Source organism: Anopheles coustani, chromosome 3 (genome assembly GCF_943734705.1).
Source record: "Anopheles coustani chromosome 3, idAnoCousDA_361_x.2, whole genome shotgun sequence".
NCBI classification, from domain to species: domain Eukaryota; kingdom Metazoa; phylum Arthropoda; class Insecta; order Diptera; family Culicidae; genus Anopheles; species Anopheles coustani.
The window spans coordinates 31,161,581-31,179,358 of record NC_071288.1 but is presented as its reverse complement, the minus strand read 5'-3'; the positions used below and the strand labels follow the sequence as shown (position 1 = coordinate 31,179,358).

The 17,778-nt window shown below is 47.6% G+C and overlaps 2 protein-coding genes across 2 annotated transcripts; both read left to right on the top strand.

Annotated features, from left to right (window-relative positions):
* Positions 1 to 5,057: 5,057 nt before the first annotated feature.
* LOC131261476 (ATP-binding cassette sub-family G member 5) lies at positions 5,058 to 17,297 on the top strand. Its single transcript, XM_058263519.1, has 8 exons — positions 5,058 to 5,111; positions 5,272 to 5,571; positions 5,637 to 5,935; positions 5,998 to 6,141; positions 15,975 to 16,142; positions 16,213 to 16,424; positions 16,501 to 16,831; positions 16,897 to 17,297. The coding sequence occupies exons 1-8, from the start codon at positions 5,058 to 5,060 to the stop codon at positions 17,195 to 17,197; spliced, it is 1,809 nt and encodes a 602-aa protein (XP_058119502.1). The 3' UTR covers positions 17,198 to 17,297.
* Positions 9,373 to 15,836, top strand: LOC131261475 (uncharacterized). Its single transcript, XM_058263517.1, has 2 exons — positions 9,373 to 10,881; positions 13,714 to 15,836. The coding sequence occupies exons 1-2, from the start codon at positions 10,507 to 10,509 to the stop codon at positions 15,781 to 15,783; spliced, it is 2,445 nt and encodes an 814-aa protein (XP_058119500.1). The 5' UTR covers positions 9,373 to 10,506; the 3' UTR covers positions 15,784 to 15,836.
* Positions 17,298 to 17,778: the final 481 nt, after the last annotated feature.

Sequence of the window (17,778 nt, the reverse complement as noted above, 5' to 3'; positions counted from 1 at the left end):
TCTCGGAATTTAAAGCCGACAGCGCGCTGGTCCAAAAATTTTGTGTTTCGAAACGACACGAAATGTTTTTTTCCACAGAGCAGCGCGCGGAGGTCACCGGTTCGTCATGCAGGTGTATTTCCGAAGTTATGAAAACACTGCACTGCTTATCTCGCGAACAAAAGCTCTCAAAGGGCTGCCGTTGAAACATGGCACGTTCTAGGAAGCGATCCAGCGATAGGGTGCTGCGAGAGAGGAATTTTCAACGGGGACTCAGACCCTTTTTCCGGTGCCTTTGCTTCAACCCCTTTCGGAATGCACCCGCATCACGCTAAACGTAACAATCCGTGGAGCAACAAACGCTAATCGCCCGTGGCTAATCGGAAACCCCGAAACGGGTTTATTGAGCGTAGGGAGTCCTTTTTGAGCACCAGCGGCTTCTTTTCTTTATTTTACGAGAGCCACATTCCACGGTACGCGTTTTATCAATCGTTAAGTGCATTACGATCGGCGTTGTGTTGTGCTCGTTGCAAACGGTCGGCCGCATCGGGTATCATATAAATTTATTTCCAAACAGAAAACCCACCGTCAACCGACAACATAACCGTCTAACCTTGTGCCCCTCAATGGCGGTGAAATAAAGGCAATGTGTTTCAAGTATTTAGTTGGCCACCCCGCTCGGAGGTGAGGCTTCTGGCGCACACATTTGGTAATGTTTTTATGTTTTCTTAATAGTTACACGTTCTTGTAAACCAGCGAACCAACGCGAAGACCCCACCGAGCTACCGGCTAGGGGGGGCTCTGCTCGCACGTGAAATGAAAATAATAAAACCTCACGGAAAACCGCGTGACCTCATTGGTTTCGGTCGCCCTAAGGTTGGGTGTGTTATTTTCCTTCAAGTTCGTTTTGACAAAACGAAAACCGGCGCAGGGCAGAAGGAGCATAAGTGTGCGGTTCGGAAGAGCTAGCAACACGGACGGGTAAAACTATGAGCCACCGCACGTAACCGCAACATCATCATCGTCATCATCAGCACGATCATCATTCGTCTGCAAGGGTGCGATCATCTTCACAGGGATAACACGCTCCCGTGATCACCAAGTTCAGCGCAACCGACGCAGAAAACGGTAAGCCACCGACGGAGGCGAGGCGGCGGAGTTTTGTCAAAGAAAAGCGCGCGGTCTCCCCTCGGACGTGGTTCGGTTGCTTTCGGGTTCATCCATAATTCATGGGGCGGCCCGCGAGCTTTGGGCTTTTCTTCTCGCCTTTCGCAGCACCGGAATGGTGGTGACCGGAAAATGGTCACCACGCGCCGAAGGAAAGCACCCGAGACACCTTGGGGTAGAACCTTGAGTTACTTTTCGGTTTTCGAGGCGTTTTTTCCGAATCGGGCTTGGCAGACACAACATTGCTCTTCACGCAAGGTGCTCGTGTGGTCGCTTGGGGAAGGAAATGGCTTGATTTGCATTTGATTAATTATGGCCCTTTGGAAACGACACTGGCCGAGGTGCAATTATAACAGATCTTCAACTGCGAGAGAAGGTGTTGGTATATCGAGGAGTGGGAAGTATGCTTCGATCGTTTAGGCGATTTTAAAAAGAATCATTTTTATGCTTAGCATCACACCTTGATGAATAATTAAGTCATTAATTAATTTATTTTAAAGAATACCTTTTCTTCACTGTTCATAATGACAAATAAGAATCGTACTCTATGGTTCCGCGGTCATTTCAACAAATTAATATGTTGTGCTGCCCTATCCACTTATTTTATGGTTTTATGTTTATGTCTGCATGGGTAAGAAATGAAAGATAGGTTGATTCTATTGGCGCATATAATACATATGCAAGTTATGATGTTTAAATCAATTCAATTCATTATCTTTACTTAGTGCCGATGTTAATAAATGTTTAAAAAAAACTTTCATCTCTAAACGTGAGTTTTGTTTTATACTGATTTTAAGTAAAATTTACTTAATTTTTACCTTTACCTTACCTTTTATTTATTTAAATTGTGCTGCTTATCGAGTTGACCCGAGTCTTTCTCTTCAGTTCTCCCACCCACGTTGCACACGTTCCGTTGACTTTTCTGTTGACAGACGATCTGAACCACCACCTTGCCGACCGATCACTCAGTTCCGATGACTTTCAGAGGCTGCTTGTTGTTGTTTTACTCACGAGAAAAATCCTCATTCACTTTCTCGAAGCCACACCTCGCTCGCTGGGTCACATGGGCCGGGTTCCCGGGACACCGAAACTCAAACTGGACCACATTAATCACCGCTTCCGGGGTGTGGGAAAAGAAAATTGATGATCACTTGTTTTGGGCGCGCGGTCGCACGGCTTTTCACTCTTGGCAGTGGACAAAAACGCCCGCCCGGTCGGCTTTGGCCGTCGAAGCCGAAGCAAATTTCCGAACACTTGGGTTTTTTCTGGCTTTCCTACCTCGCTTTCCCCGCGCTCGAGGGTCACGGCGCTAGGCTGCTGGGCTGAGGGCCGAGGTCGCTCGTAACATTTTACCACCGAAACCAGGTTAACTGTTTAACATTCTTGACCCATGTCTGGGATATCTGCTTCGTTTTTTTTTTGTCTCCACCCCTCCCGGCGCACAATTTTCTCACCACTTTCTTTTTTCACACTTGTTTTTCTTTCTGTTACCGGCGTCGGGTCGATCACGAATCGAAAGGAAACTGTTTGGCCACTTCTAGATCAAAAAGAATCAAATAAAAATAAATTGATTAAAACCTGTCCGAAGAAGATTCTGGTCCGATTCGGTTCCTTCGTAATATCACAAGCTTTGAAATGTCGTTTCATCTTCACCGCAGTTCTTATGAGCGATCGGCTCGGAATAAGCCGTTGTCACTTCGATCGCTCCAAAGGTTGAAACATTTAAATGCATCGAACGTTTTTCTTTCGGCATTTTCCTTCACGCCGGGCTTTCTTCTGGCGTTCGATCAGAACCGCAGCGCAAACGTTTATCCCATCTTCGCTTTTCACTTTGTCCTCGTCGCGGGCTCAAGAACGGGTTCTTCTCGGCGATATGCTTTCGTCGGATTCGCCTGGTCGCTTGGCATTAAAAAAAAAAAAAACAAACCTTAGCCCGCGCACCAGACCAACACATCGACGCCACTAGGAGAAAAGGTGCAGGGATGATGATGTTCCACCTTGACTTCCTTTTACGGGTCGCTTCTCTGCGTACGCGTGTGGACAAATGTTGCCTTGTGGTCGTTGGACTCCGCCACCGCAGCGGGTTTCTACTTGTTTCTCGTTTTTGCGCTGCAAACACCTACGGTCTTGCAAACGCAAGAAGCAAGCGGTGAGGCTGCGATCAGCAACATTTTTAAAGCAATCGTTTACACATGACAGGCATACACGGTGGTGTCTGCAGCTAAGACCATGTGGGTTAAAAAGCCAATGCACAGAATTATGCATTGCAAAAGCAAAGATGCAGCGGTTGGTGTGCAGTTGTGCAACAAATCAAGAGCTGTTCTATACCAGGTGAATCATCGAACCTTTAAAAAATTCTAATTTCCAAGCACACACACACACACACGCACGTGGACATAAATGCACAGTGAGTTTTAGATTGATGGAATGACAAAAAAAAACTCTCGCCTAGCTCGAAGATTAACAGCGTGGACAGCAAAAGTGAAACAATGGCATTTAACCTTCAAAAAATGGACTCGTTTTATGGCGACAGCAGCAGTTTTGCATTTTTAATTTAAGCACTCTATGTGCTGAGAGGAAAACAAAGAGAACGAAAAAAGGCAACACACCAACGCTTGTTGGGGTTTGAAAAAAAGAATAAATCCCCGTCACCATCAACCGCCATCAGTGTCGATCATTTGACAGAATCTCATCGGATCGCGTCAAAGTGTGGTGAAGAAGTTTCCTTGCTTTACGTTTCTATGCTTCTCACTCGCGAAGAACGGCTGACGGAAGAATCATTGGCCGGAATCTGATCGTCCATCGAAGCGCGAAGAAAACTGTCGGTTCTTTGGCTTTTCTGGGTTTTGGTACACACTCCCGAAATGATCTTAAAAACACACCTTCTGCACCTAAAACGCCGAAAAGGTAGTTCCACTTTATCCGTTGCTTGTGTCACTATGCAAAGAGCACAATTGTTTCACCTCACTTTTAACTGGTTTTCTGTGATAACCGCTAGTGCACATTCGAGTATTTTTCCAGAGATTTTCCAATCACTACGATAGCTACTGCTTCTACTCGTCTGCTGCTGCTGCTGCTAGCTGGCAGCGAAGCGAAACTACAACTAACCACCTCGGGACGCCATGTTGGTTCGGCAGGCTCCAGCGGATCGATCGCACTCGCGCTCACACGACCCGCACACACGCACACCGCGAAAAATGGGCGCCGGATTGCGTCGCTGGTTGCGTCCACGGCGATCATTGTGATGGTGCACCGCGATCGCGCACGGCGTGAGCAAAAGGTAAACATTGCGCTGGCAAAAAATAGGCTTCCCCTAGAGGGCCGTGTGATACAATGTGGCATTTTTCAAAACCTAGATTTTAGTTTTTTAAAAGTTTTCTATTCTATTGCACTAAAAATTAAGACAGTTTTTATTTTCATCACTTAAAGTAATCTACAAATATTTCGATTGCACAGTTTTGTTTTTTTCGAAACTATCTTTAAACACATTGCATCGTTTTTCTTACTTTGAAATACGAACGAGATGTTTTTAGAAAAATCTTCTGTAACCCCATTTTTTACACAAGTTACATCCTCTTACCAACACAAACTTCAACCCGTTTTGTGTGCCCGTCTACGTAGAGGTATTCGGATCAAATCCGGTCCAGAGAGCCCCCAAAGGGAGGGAGGAAACGAACGAACTCACTCGGATCGTGGCCGCGGAGTCATGCTCGATGCAGTCGCGATCGTAACGTCACCGGTGGAGGTTGTTGCCTGTTGTCCAGGTCCACGCAGCAGCCAAGTCCATAAACATCCCTTTTGTTTGGCAACTCTCGCGAGTGGTATTTGGTGATTCGCGATCGTGCGAGTGTGCTTTCTATATTTTTCCTGTTGTTTTTGCTCGGGTTCGTCGCTTGTGTTTCGCTTGCAGCATGATCGGTAGCGACTACGTGCTCGAAGCGCACAACATCTACCACACGACCGAGGTATGTAGACGTAGCGGTGAGCGCCTGGTTCCAGCGAGTACTCCGCGAACGTGCTCTGCATCGCGGCCCGTTGCGGTATTCTTGTTGGGAACTCAAGGTTCCGCGCTTGCACGGTCGTTGAAGTCGTTTGTTTTGATCTCGCTCTGTTGTTCCGTTGTAGGTCGATACGGGCGGTTGTTTCAATGGCGGTGGACAGTCGGCCCTGGTGCTGAAGGGGGTGCATCTGACGGTGCACAGTGGTGAGGTTATGGCCATCCTCGGCTCGAAGGGAAGCGGCAAACGGGCGCTGCTGGATGTCATTGCCCGGCGCTCGGAGGGCTCGTCCCGTGGACAGGTCTTGCTGAACGGTGCACCTCTTACAAAATCGTTGTTCCAGCAGCGTTGTGGCTACGTGACACATGCCTGTGACTTTATTCCCGGCCTGACGGTTTCCCAAACACTTCACTACACGCCCACGATTGTACGTAACCCAATCCGTACAAAACTCAGATGATCAGTGACATTTGATCTATTTTTTCGTTTCAGCTTGGTGGTTACCTGAAGAGTTCCAAAGTGCGTCAAGTGCTAGCGGATCTCGCACTATCCCAAGTTTCCCACAAGAAGGTGGAAAATTTGAACATCAGTGAAAAGCGTCGGCTTGCGATCGGAATTCAGCTCGTACGTGATCCGGTGATGCTGCTTTTGGACGAACCAACGCAAGGGCTGGATCCACTAAGTGCATACCTCCTGATTAGCATTCTGTCAAATTCGGCCAAAAAGACCGGGTGCGGGATTCTACTTTCACTTGAAAAGCCCCGATCGGACGTGTTTCCCTTTTTGGACAGGTGAGGAAATATGAGCGCACTTTTCGATCTCCATTTAACTTCCAATTATTGTTTCATTTTAGGGCACTTTTTCTGTGCTTGGGTGGAGCCGTGTATTCTGGTGGTACCCGTGCTATGCTTGAGTATTTCCATGGAATCGGCTTTCCATGCCCGCAGCTCGAGAATCCACTAATGTACTATCTCTGCCTGTCCACAGTGGATCGAAGGTAGGTGGCTTTCAATCTTCTCTATAGTATACTTTTTGTTCAGTCATTTCTAGAAACATTACATTATATGTCAGGCAGTTTATGTTTGATAGCAGATATGACTTTGGATAAGTTATAATACATAACAGAAGAAAATCTTTTCTGTACGATCATCTGGATGAGAAAGACTCGAATTGATAAGCGTTTCAAAAGCTTATTCCAAGATAGGCCTATGTAACCATCCAAAAGTGTATTTCAATATGTGTCTATTTAACCTTTCAATACACAACAAAAATGGTCGATATACTCATTCGTTCTTGCAATTTGGGTCTAAATTATCCACATGTATTTTTTTTTCAAAGTTATAATTGTTTTTTTAGAATATATTATTGTATATTTTAAATATTTTCATTTAATATTGTCAACTTACTGTCATTTTATGTCAACTGTCAATTGTGTACGCATTCACCATCCGGATGCATTCAAAGGGGTTTTAAATGGAATGTTTTTCATTGTATGTTTATGAAACATTCAATGTGCGTACATTATTATTTGATCGTTTTTAATGATGAGTACGGGGTCCGCGACAGCCGAGCGGTAGCGCCGGTTAGAAAATCGGCCCATGAGCGCCGGGGCTCACCACCTCGACGGCGTGAGTTCGAATCCCAACCGAGACCAGACCCTCCCCTGTACGAGAGGACTGACTATCCACGTACAACAGGGAAACAAGTCTCGTAAGCCCTTAACGGGCAGGCATGACCAAGAGGTCGTTACGCCAAGAAGAAGAAGAATGATGAGTACAATCAAACAATTTCATTTTGAAAATCAAAGAATCTGAAAGCTAAATCCGGAATTTTAGCTCAATTTTAGGTAAAGAGTTTGATGTGCAATGCAAAATGGCATCAAATACGCTTTAAAAACTATGTTATATATTATTTTTGATATTTTTGTGACATTAAAAAAATGGCTTGTAAACTTAAACAAAACCGTATTCGAATTGTTCAGCTTCAATTCGAGGAATACGCTAGACAGTTCTACTCAGCTGTGTTTTTTATAGACTGTTATTAGATATAGACTTAGAAATTTCCTTCAAATAGAAGATGTGAAACGACAGGCAGAAGAAGCCTACATGTTTTACCCATGAATTACCAATGATTCATCTCATCTCACCTTGGTTCACCGGGCCGGGATCTTCATCTCGAAGATCGCGGGTGTTACTCATCTCACTTGAGCCCGTTTCCATCTCACCGCCATATCGAAGCATTCACGACGCGGGAATAGAAGTTTGCTCACGCCGCGTGTTTTCGATGGGGTGGGCATATGTCGCACCGCGATGAAGGGGTGCATCGCTGTATTTGTGGAGCATCATCCCCGAAGCCAACAACCCCCGCCGCCATGGGAGGAAGCGGATGACGACCGGACCCCGCATATGGATGATGTGCGTGCGTCCGGTTCGAAGTTGAACGTTCTTGATTCTTGGCGTGCGTTTGCACTACCGTGCGCACCAATACGCGTGCACGAAGAGGACACTTGCCTTTCAGGTGGGCAGCGGGTACATGTCGTGCGGCCATTACGAAAAGGTGCACAAAGGAGACATCCAATGGGGACCGACAACAACAAAAAAAACATAGGCATAGAAGCAATCAGCTTTTCATCTCAAGCCGGGTCGGGCGGTTAGAATGGAACGCAAACACGCAAAATGGCAAACCATGTTAGGGCAGCGTCACGAACGAGGTTGGTTTTTGTTTTAAAAAAATATCATGCATGTTGAATGTGGCAAAACTAGAAAATGTATAAAATGAAAGGCAAGAGATTCGAATGCTGTAATGTGAATACTATGTGTTTTGGTATAATGGGAAGATGATTGTTTATATATAAATTGTTTTAAACATAACAACATCATTGGATATGATATGATATTTTTTAACACGAGCAACATTCTATTGAAAATAAAAATGTAATACTTTAGGGGTTTTATAACATTAAATTGTTAACACAAAGTGATAAAGTTACTATGAAACTTTGTAGTTTATATTTGAAACTATTAGTTCACAAAATAATTTTTGTCGTTTCACATAACCTTCGCTTTGCCGCTTTTAAAAACACGAAGCCATGACCACGACGCAGCAAGAAGGTTGTGAAAAAGACACGCTCAGCCAAACGACACTTCGTTCCAACCTGGTTCGAAAAGGATCGTTCTTTTTCCATTTTCTGGAATGTACGCCGGTGTCAGACGGAGGGATGCTGGGGACGTAGAAGGAAAAAGAAATCAAGACGAAGCAAGGGCAAGGTGGTACATCTTTCACGGTTTCCGCTGGTACGCAAGCACAGGTAGCCCGGTGGAGGGAAATACCCGTGCAGGGGCTACGTGAAACCGGTGCCGAGAGGGAAAAAGAAGAAAAATAAGAAGCAGACTGTGTAAGCAGAACGGCCTGGAAAGAGGAAATAGGGAACTGGTGGCAAAACGTGACCGAAGGCGCACAACCAAAGGCCCATACGCCTTGTGTGCGGTGCCAGGGAAAGGAAAACACGCAACGGGTGGCGGTGAAAAAAAAGGAAAAATGACGACAGGGCGATTTTGCTGCGAGTGAGTGAGCAATTTCGTGCCCTCCGTGGTTGAATCATTCCGTGCTCACAGGTAAAACCGTGGCTTGGGAAGAGCGAAGGAAGAGCCTCGGAGAAGAAGGAAGGATCCGAGATGATTGCACGCTTCCCGGTTCTTCGCCGAGAACGTACAGGCGAGTGGGGCAAGATGCACCCTACCACTGGGGTTTAATGCGCCACCAAAAGAAATAAGGAGAATTTTTACTATCTGAACCATTAACAACGAAAAATATTGGATGCTGAGTAAAGAAAACGATAAATTACACAAACAAGTCTTAAATTTTCTAATTGTTCAGTGGAATGTTGAATGCATTACATTTGTTTTGCTGCAATTATGCAACGTGCTATATTTTTCCTACATTAAGTTCTGATTTCCTTATGAATGTTTAGGCGAGATTCATTCGTATGAATCTTTCATCTAACCTGAATTAATATGTTTCCGATTAAAAACAACATCTTGCCCCACAATCTCCTACGTACGTGTGAATGCACACAAGCCGCGGGTCGTGCAGGTGAGCGTGAGAGCAAACGGCGCCGCGCTGTTGTGTAGCGATGAGATGAGATGAGCTTTGTGAACGGCGAACAAAACCCGCGGGGTTGCGAGAGAATTTGACAAACGCTTGCTGGTCAGTCGTTCGCTGGAGTCGTGCGTGTGTGGAACGTTTTCTAAAACCGCCGTTTGTTAACTTTATCTTCCATCGTCGCCGGTGCTAGGGGAGAAGAGCGAGAAAGTGAAAGGGACAGGGAATGCGCACTGGGCAATAACAACAAGAGGGCAAAGGGTTTTAGGGAGCCGTGCCGAGCGCGTGGTCGCTGGAGAATGTGCTGTTTGTCTACCCATTTCGGGTGCACGGGTTTTTTCTAGAAAAGCCGGCGTTTTAATGTGAACTTTTACTGAGAAGAACTGGAAGTTCGCCAACGCTCCAGTGAGGCAACGGGGGAGGGACAAGAATTGTTTTAAAAACCACCTCCGTTAGCTGATTAGACGCGCAAAACATTTGTGCGCGTGGTGAACGTGTGCGTGGTGCCGTGGAACCACTGCCTCGTGAAACAAAATAACAGCAGTGCGTGCGTGTACAGTGTGATCCAAGTGTGCAATCGAGAACGTGCTCGAATTCGCTGCCCCGCGGTAACCTGTGAAGTGCGCAGGACGTCGTGTGTCCGTGCGGCGGGTCGCGGCGGCGTGAAAAAGGGCGACGCACGGAATAATGGCGTCATCTCACGCACACACGTCACGATCCCATCGCCAACAGCAACAGCAACAACAGCCGCGACGCAGCAGCGTTGACGTTCGTGAAGCACGTAGCCCGGACTGCACACAGGTTTAGGTCGTTCTATTTTTGCCTTCCGGTCGCTTTCGTGACCCTTTCAAGCACAGAGCGTCAACATCACGAAGCTTTTCGGGTAGTCGCGGGGAGCTTCTTCCAAGGTGCACTTGGATTGTGGTGAAAAAAGGCAATTATATTTTACAAACCTCCCTGGACGCACGAACTCAGGTGACACGGTGCTGTTTCCGGGTTTTCTTTCGGGATGCAAAAATTGCACGTAATGTCACGGCGAACGAAAAGCCAAACGTCACCTGCGTGAACCAAGAACTAGAAAAACAACCCCACAAATCTGTTCCTGTGCTGCAATTCAAGCGTAACCCGTGCATCGGACACCGGAGATCCGTTGGTGTTGGTGGTGCATCATCCGGGTGCTGTGTGAAAACAACGGCGATATTGAAAAACAAAAAATAAAAGAAACACATAAAAAGAACAACAAAAAAAGCGCGTCACCAGAATGCGTCGTGGTCAACCAATACCGTCAAGTGCGAGTGACGGTGCGATCGTTTCCACCAACGCCGTCACCGCCTCCGTTGTCACCGGCACATCCGCCGGTAATGGCGAACCAGAAGCAACGATCCCGATGATGCCAAGCCCCACCGGCGAGGGGGAGTGCGGGGTCGGTGACGCCTGCGGCGGGGGCAGCAGCGAGAGCAGCAACTCTCCGGGAGCCTCCTCCTCGTCCAACTCGTCCATCGCCTCCTCCTCCTCGTCATCGTCGTCGTCGTCGTCGTTGGCCGGTGGAGCCTCGTCTCCCATCGCCGCACAGGTTGTCTACATGCCCGTCGGGTTGGCCAACATCAAGGAAGAGCTTCCGGAACCGGAAATACAGGTAAGAACACACACACACACTCTCTCTCTCTATCTCCTTAAAAAAACACACACTCGTACGAGATGAGAGGCTCCATCGGTGCGAGGCTCACTGTTCTGCTGCGTGCGTGACGCATTATTTCGTGACAAACAAAATGGCTGCGACTCCCATGGAATCGACATCGAAGGCTCAGCGCTTTTTAGCTGTACGCTTACCGAGAACGCCGGTTTTGTGGTGTAACTGTAGCGTTGGCTTTTTATTTGACTCGGCAGTTTTGTACTGCTTCGCACCCCCTCGAAGCCCCTCCGGCAGCTTTACAGCCAGCGAATCGCTTTGTCACAGTGGTTGTCACGGTGTTTTTTTTTTCTCTCAACCACGCGATGTTCGCCGAAGCGTGCAAAAGCGGACGCGAGAGTCAACATCAGGGTTTCTCAACTTTAGTTGCGCTAAACATTTCTTTAGTAATGAACACATTCTGAATCATTTTAAACTTATGCTCTTGTGCATGCATTTGGTTATCATTTCATAAAGATTTTTTTAATTTTCTCGTTTTCACATTCGTTTCTAACACATGAATGTTATTTGAATCGGCAGAGAACAATTGCTATCACGGATTATTTGTAAAATATCGAAATTGTGGTTTTTCATATAGCAATAGAAAATGTATTCTGAAATGCTGCGATCCTTTTCTTTGAACCCATCAGGTAAATTGCTCTTTTATCCTGCTTCGCGCAAAGTTCAACTCACAGGTTGAGAATCACTGGTTAAGGTATTCGTGCGAAAACACGTACACGTTAGAGCGAGAAAGGACCCCGCTAGGATGAGGGCATGGGGAAGGGTCAGGTTGGGGCTAGAATAAAACGTCCGCGCCGGTGGAGGGACGGGGCATTGGGCAAATGGAGCCTCCGTCGTTCGGCGGCTCCAAAACCCCCCAACGCGTCGAAGCTTCCTCTCACTCTACTTCACTGGTGGTGAGATGATGCTCTCACGTCGCGGTCTCCCAAAAAATGCTCGCGCTCCTCTCGCGAGACAGATCGCGATTAACTACGCCGGGTTTGTTTTGTTGTGCGGCGGCGGAGACCACGAGAGGTTTTGTTTTGCTGAATTACCCCATCCAGCCGTCCCCGACCGCTTCCAAGAACCGCAAGCCGCGACGTTTCCTTCTGGAGAATATCTTTCCTTCCGTCTGTCCGCTTCTTCGCACGTTCTTCTGTCGTTGGTCCGTGCGATTGCGTTCCCTTCTTCGAAGACGTTGCCATTCCCCCGCTTCGCGTGACGTGATGTCGTGAAAGTATGTTTTCGTACAATTTTCTTCATTTCTTCATTATCTGCCATCCACACATCCACTTTACTTCTCGCACTGGTCTGCTTCGTTCTAGCGTTGTTCCCTCCAGAGGTTCTCTGGCTTCCTTTTGCTTGTCGGTTCTTCTAGGGTGCAATAGACTTTCTCATTGTTTTTCTGTTCTGCCGGTTGGAGTTTTCTTCTTTCTCACCCTCTGCTGCCTTTGCACGGTTTATTGTGGTCAGGCTACATCTTCTCAGGCTTCGTCTTGGGGACCTCTCGGAGGCCACCTTGGGTTTCTTCCGCTGCCCAGCGTCTGTTTCGCCTTTCGGTGCCACCGTTCTACTGCTGCCCTTCCTCAGTTCCTTAGCTCTGCCTCACCTCAGCCTCAGGTGCTCGAGCTCTCGATTCTTTTCGTGCCCATTCCGTTTCGTCGTGTTTGTTTTTTCTTTAACGATGCTCGTGTTTCGTGGCTTCATGTTACCCTGATTTGCCCGCACCAGCACCTCGCTGGCCTTCCTTCCTTCGGGGCGTTTTGCACACATTTCGCTTCCTTCGCGCCAGCACAGAAACGTCTCAAACCGGGAGGGTTTTTCCATAACGCGTAGAACCGACGGTTGGCGTCGACGGGGGCATTCGGTTACGGCTGACGATGGAATCGCGTTCGCGTCCATTTTCCCATTCCGTGCTCTCGTGTGCGCGTGTTTCACGTAGTCATCATCCGTTCTTCCGTTTCACCCTTCCCTACTTCAGATTCTCACCCCCTCCCCCACATGGCCCACAGACAAACTCGTTCTCCTGTTCTTTGTTTGTCCGCGCACTGTCAAGCACACCGACGGACATAAGCACGCACACACACACACACACATTTTTCGTTAGCGTTTCGTGCATTTTCTCCCGATTCCAAAATGGCTCCCGAGGCTCCCGATGTTATGGTTTCCCGAGTTTGTTTTATCGTTGCGAGCGCTGGCTCACTTCAACCACTTGTTGGCTTTACGGACGTACGCATCCCTTAATGGCTCTCTCGCGGGGTGCAACCATTTCACCGGATATGGGAAAGGCTAACAACAACAGTTATCGGCTTCAAGGACAACACTACAATGACGTCCAATAAATATTTTTTTAAAATTCTCAAAACAAATTCAAAAATGTCTGCATCTAGACGGAGGTGTAAAGTTTTGAAATTTATTTCTCATTCCTGCTTGTGAAGTTTTCGAGCATTTGCATGTCTTTTTTGAATTCAATTTAAGACATCGTCTTTTTATATCGAATTTGAAACACCCGCCCCCTGAAGTCTTGTTGTGTTCTGATCGTTTAACTTGAGGTGTACAATATCCTCCATATGAACTACATATGCTTAGAACTGCATTTTGTTTAAACTATTTCAAGCAAAACCTGGCTGCGAATAGGACAGTAATGCGGTTTGTAACACAGATTGATTCAGTCTAAGGGAAAGTCTACATAGTTTTCTCTTCCAGTACTATCGAAGGCCATTTTGTTAGCTCACGTTTGTTGCGTCGTTCGTTATTGAATTCCTAGAACCTCCGTCTAATACACTCCTTTCTCCGTAGGCTGACTCAGAACTATCGCTTGACGAAGGGCACGCCCTGGCGCAGGTGCTCGAGGACATTCCGAACGACGAGGCGCCCCCACCGGAACCGGAGGTGCAGATACGGGCCGGTAAGGTGGACGATTCGTTCCGAAAAATCACCTCCGACGGCGGTTACGGTGCGAAATCGATGATGCACGTGCAGCTGGGCAAGGTGACCTACCAGCTGACCGATCAGCTGCTCAAGTCCGGTGCACTGGCCATCCACAACCCGCACCTGCTCTCGAAGGACCAGCTCGAGAAGATGATCACCGAGAAGGACCCGGAGCTGGAGTACCGGAAGCACCACAACAACAACAGCACCTGGCAGCGCTACATGCCGATGTTCTACAAGGGCATCAAGCAGAACTACGTGCGCTGTCTGGAGTGTGGCTGGCTGGTGCTGCACAAGGCGAGCACCGGCACGGGAAGTCTGCTGCGGCATCGGTGCAAAATCAAGCTCCCGTCCGGTGTGGAGGTTAAGCTCGAGCCGAAAGTGTCCTCCAACTGGAACGGGGGCGCAGGGCAGGGCAAAACGACGGCTAAATCGGCCGCTGCCATTGCGGGAGTCCAAGCGACCGTGCCATCGCAGGCCCACAAGTATCCCCAGGCGGCGTCGATTCTGCCGCAGAACGTGAAAGACGATCTGATCCGACAGCAGGCGTGCGTACTCTACAAGGACATCGTCAGTGCGGACTTATTCGAGCTGCCCAGCTTCCGCACCCTAGCCCAGATGCTTGTAAACATCGGCGTGTACTACGGGCAGCAGGAAAATCTACTTGCCTCGCGGGAGGTCCTGCTCGACACGATCCTTCCGGCGATGTACCACGAGGCGAAGGGCCAGCTGAACAAAGTGCTGGCGGACTGCGATCTCACGTTCAGCTTCAGCCTGTTCCGGAATGCTCTCGAGCGGCGCAGCTATGTCGCGATCAACGCGTACACCGTCGCCTCGGATTACTACTTCCGCCAGATCAATGTGAAGACACTGGAGGTGACCGGCCAGGAGGGTTCGTATGTGGAGCACTTGCAGCGCATCATCGAAGACAGCCTGGCTCGGACATTTACGGATCCCATCAAGGTCGTGTTTGGTGGCATGCCACTCGATAGCAGTGATGAGGCGTTGAGAGAATCCGCCGAGCGAACGCTACTGTGTCATAGCAACCAGTACGAAACGATCCCCTGTGTTGTGACGATGCTATGGAACATCATGAAGATGGCTCTGGGGGCGTACGGTTGTGACAGCACACGGTACTTCGAGCGGGTGTTCTATCAGACGCCGGACGACGACGAAACGCCGTTGTCACCCGAAGTGGCTGCACTCTATCGCTACCTGGATGCGTTCCGCGAGCCAATACGCAGCCTCATCTCGGACACCAGTGTCACAATCAGCGAGGTGATCCTGTGGCGCAAAAAGCTCGAGTTAACGCTCCGACCGGACGACGCCGACACCGAGGCCGAGGTGCGCACGGTAAAGTCATACTTGCTGAGCGAGCTGCGGGATCACTTTCTGCTACACAATTACCACCGGATAGCGGTGTTTCTCGACCCCAAATTTAAGGGGCTACGCTTCCTGTCCGACGAGGAACGGGAAGAAACGATTGCCGCTGTCAAGGCACACCTGCACAACGATCCCGAAGGCATTGAGCTGGTGAAGAGCCAATACATCGCTGGGGATGGTGGTGGAGGTGGTCTTGGTCCCAATGGAATGAAGAAACGAACGAACGGTTCGCTAGCGCCAACGGAGCTCAAGTTCTACGAGTTTATGGACTCGTCGCTCAAACTCGAGTGCGACGACGTGGTGGACGACGAAATCAAACAGTATATTGACGTGAAGCTGGAGAGTGCGGTCGACATCATGTCGTACTGGCGCACGGAGACGGCCTTTCCGCTACTGAAGCGCCTCTGCCGGCGCATACTAAACATTCCTGCGGCCTGTGATGAAATGAAGCTGCTGTTCGGTCAAACCGGACAGCGCGACGTGCAGAAGCGACGGCTCATGTTGAGCGAGCGGGAGATGGATATGGTGATGTATCTGCACCAGAACAGTCCGTGAAATGGAAACGAACCTGCAGGGTGAAGAATGGAAATAAAACTTTATATTTATTAATTTTTAAAAACGGGTTTTGCGTGCGACATTTTATCTTGAAACCATCCGAACACATGGAATGGGTGTGAGGATAACATTTTCCTTTTTCACACGAGACAGTTTTTTATCATACATTACAAAATCATTTCTCACTCTAGATCAAGAGATCGTTTTCTTGAGTCCAGCCAGCAAATAGAGGCCCTCGTTGAGCGTTTTGCACGAGAAACTCCGATCCCGGAGGCCCCTATTAACCCGATCGGAAGTGGTAAGATACCGCTGGCCTATGGAAAACCTGGAGAGCTCAAAGTTTGGGGAGTTCTGTATCTGTGAGTATTACGCAATCAGTATGCAGTCAGCATAATCAATAACGTGTGTTTTTCTGAACTCTTCTTCTAGGCGTCTGCTTGCAGCAACCTTCTCATGTGGTTACGCTGGAATGAAAGCCCTCTTCCTTCGGCTCCTAGCGCTACCGGCTACGATGGGTTTACTGTGGATGTTATACTCCCAAACCGGGGACGATTCGCACGGATTTTTCAGCAAAAGCGGACTCATCATGAACGTTCTCGGATTGAGCTATGGCGTTGGTATCTGGACAACGATAACTCTCTGTAAGTGACACCAAAAAGTAGTAATAATAAACTTAGAGAGAAGCTTCGCTATAATCCTAAACTTGATTCTTTTCAGTCCCGCCATGGAGAAAACGTTTCTGCCAGGAGTACGCGGAAGGACTTTACACAGGTGCAACGATGCTGATCGCGTATAACACCGTTTCGATACCGTTTTCATTCATTTCGTCGGCTGTGGCTGCCTGTGTTCTTTACCCGCTCGTACTCGATCCTTCCGCACCGGACGGTATGACTTTCATGTACCTGCTGGTGGCAATTTGGACCTGTTTCATGCTTGCCGAGCAGCTTTGCATTATGTTTTTGCTCGTAATGAAATCCCAGCTGAACGCCGCCATTGCCACCTCTTACATTTTGATCATTTGCCTAACGCTGGCCAGTGGAACCATAAGGTAAGGGTAACTTTTGTTGTGACAAACTCGTTCAAATTTTCACACAACAATCTTATCTGTTTTAGATCTACCAAGGGATTACTCGGATGGATGCAGGATAACGCCAAGGGGGTGCACACCAAGTACGCCAGCTCGTTGCTGCACACGGCCTCGTTCTTGGGACGGAAGATGAACTGCACTCCGGCAAATGGTGTCGTTTGCCCTCTGCCGGCAGACTTTCTCATGGAGCGCATTGGCCATTCAAGTGCCCAGGAGACAACGGATATTGCGGCAAGCATCGCTTTTGCGCTGGGTTTGTGCGCGTTCAATATGATCCTGTACTTGCTACCAATGCCGCGGTTCGTCAAACGAAAGTTCCGCGATTGAAAAAACAATTGCACATTTCGTACCAGCATTCATTTCGTATAATTTAGATCGAAATTACAATCCTGGAATCCTGGTGTGGAAGGATTACATTTATTTTAAATCGAATATTACTTTTAACTTAACTTTACCCGTTTTAAGCTGACGTTTGAATAAAATATTCGTATTTAACTCTTAATGATTTAAAAGACAATTAGATGCTTCTTCTAACTTAGTTACATAATGTCCTAAAATTTGATGACAGTTTTATTGTAGTAACAAGTTTGGAATGGAATTTTTTTAAATACTTTAATGACGATTCATTAGTAACGCTTTCAAATGATTCCTAAGTAATTGTTATTATTATGGACAGGTTAGTTAGTTACTTCTAAGAAAATTGCTCTATACGTTCATATAGGACAAAGTGAATGTATTGCTGTAAACGTGTAGTGATTTTCTTTTTAATCTCTGCAATATACTCTCTACAACATGCGTTATGTTTCATATCATCCGGCTATTTTATCCCGTTCCGATAAAAATGAACGTGTCTGTCTAGCCATTATAGTTCGCCTACGTTGGTTTTATTCAAGAATTTGTAGTAAATC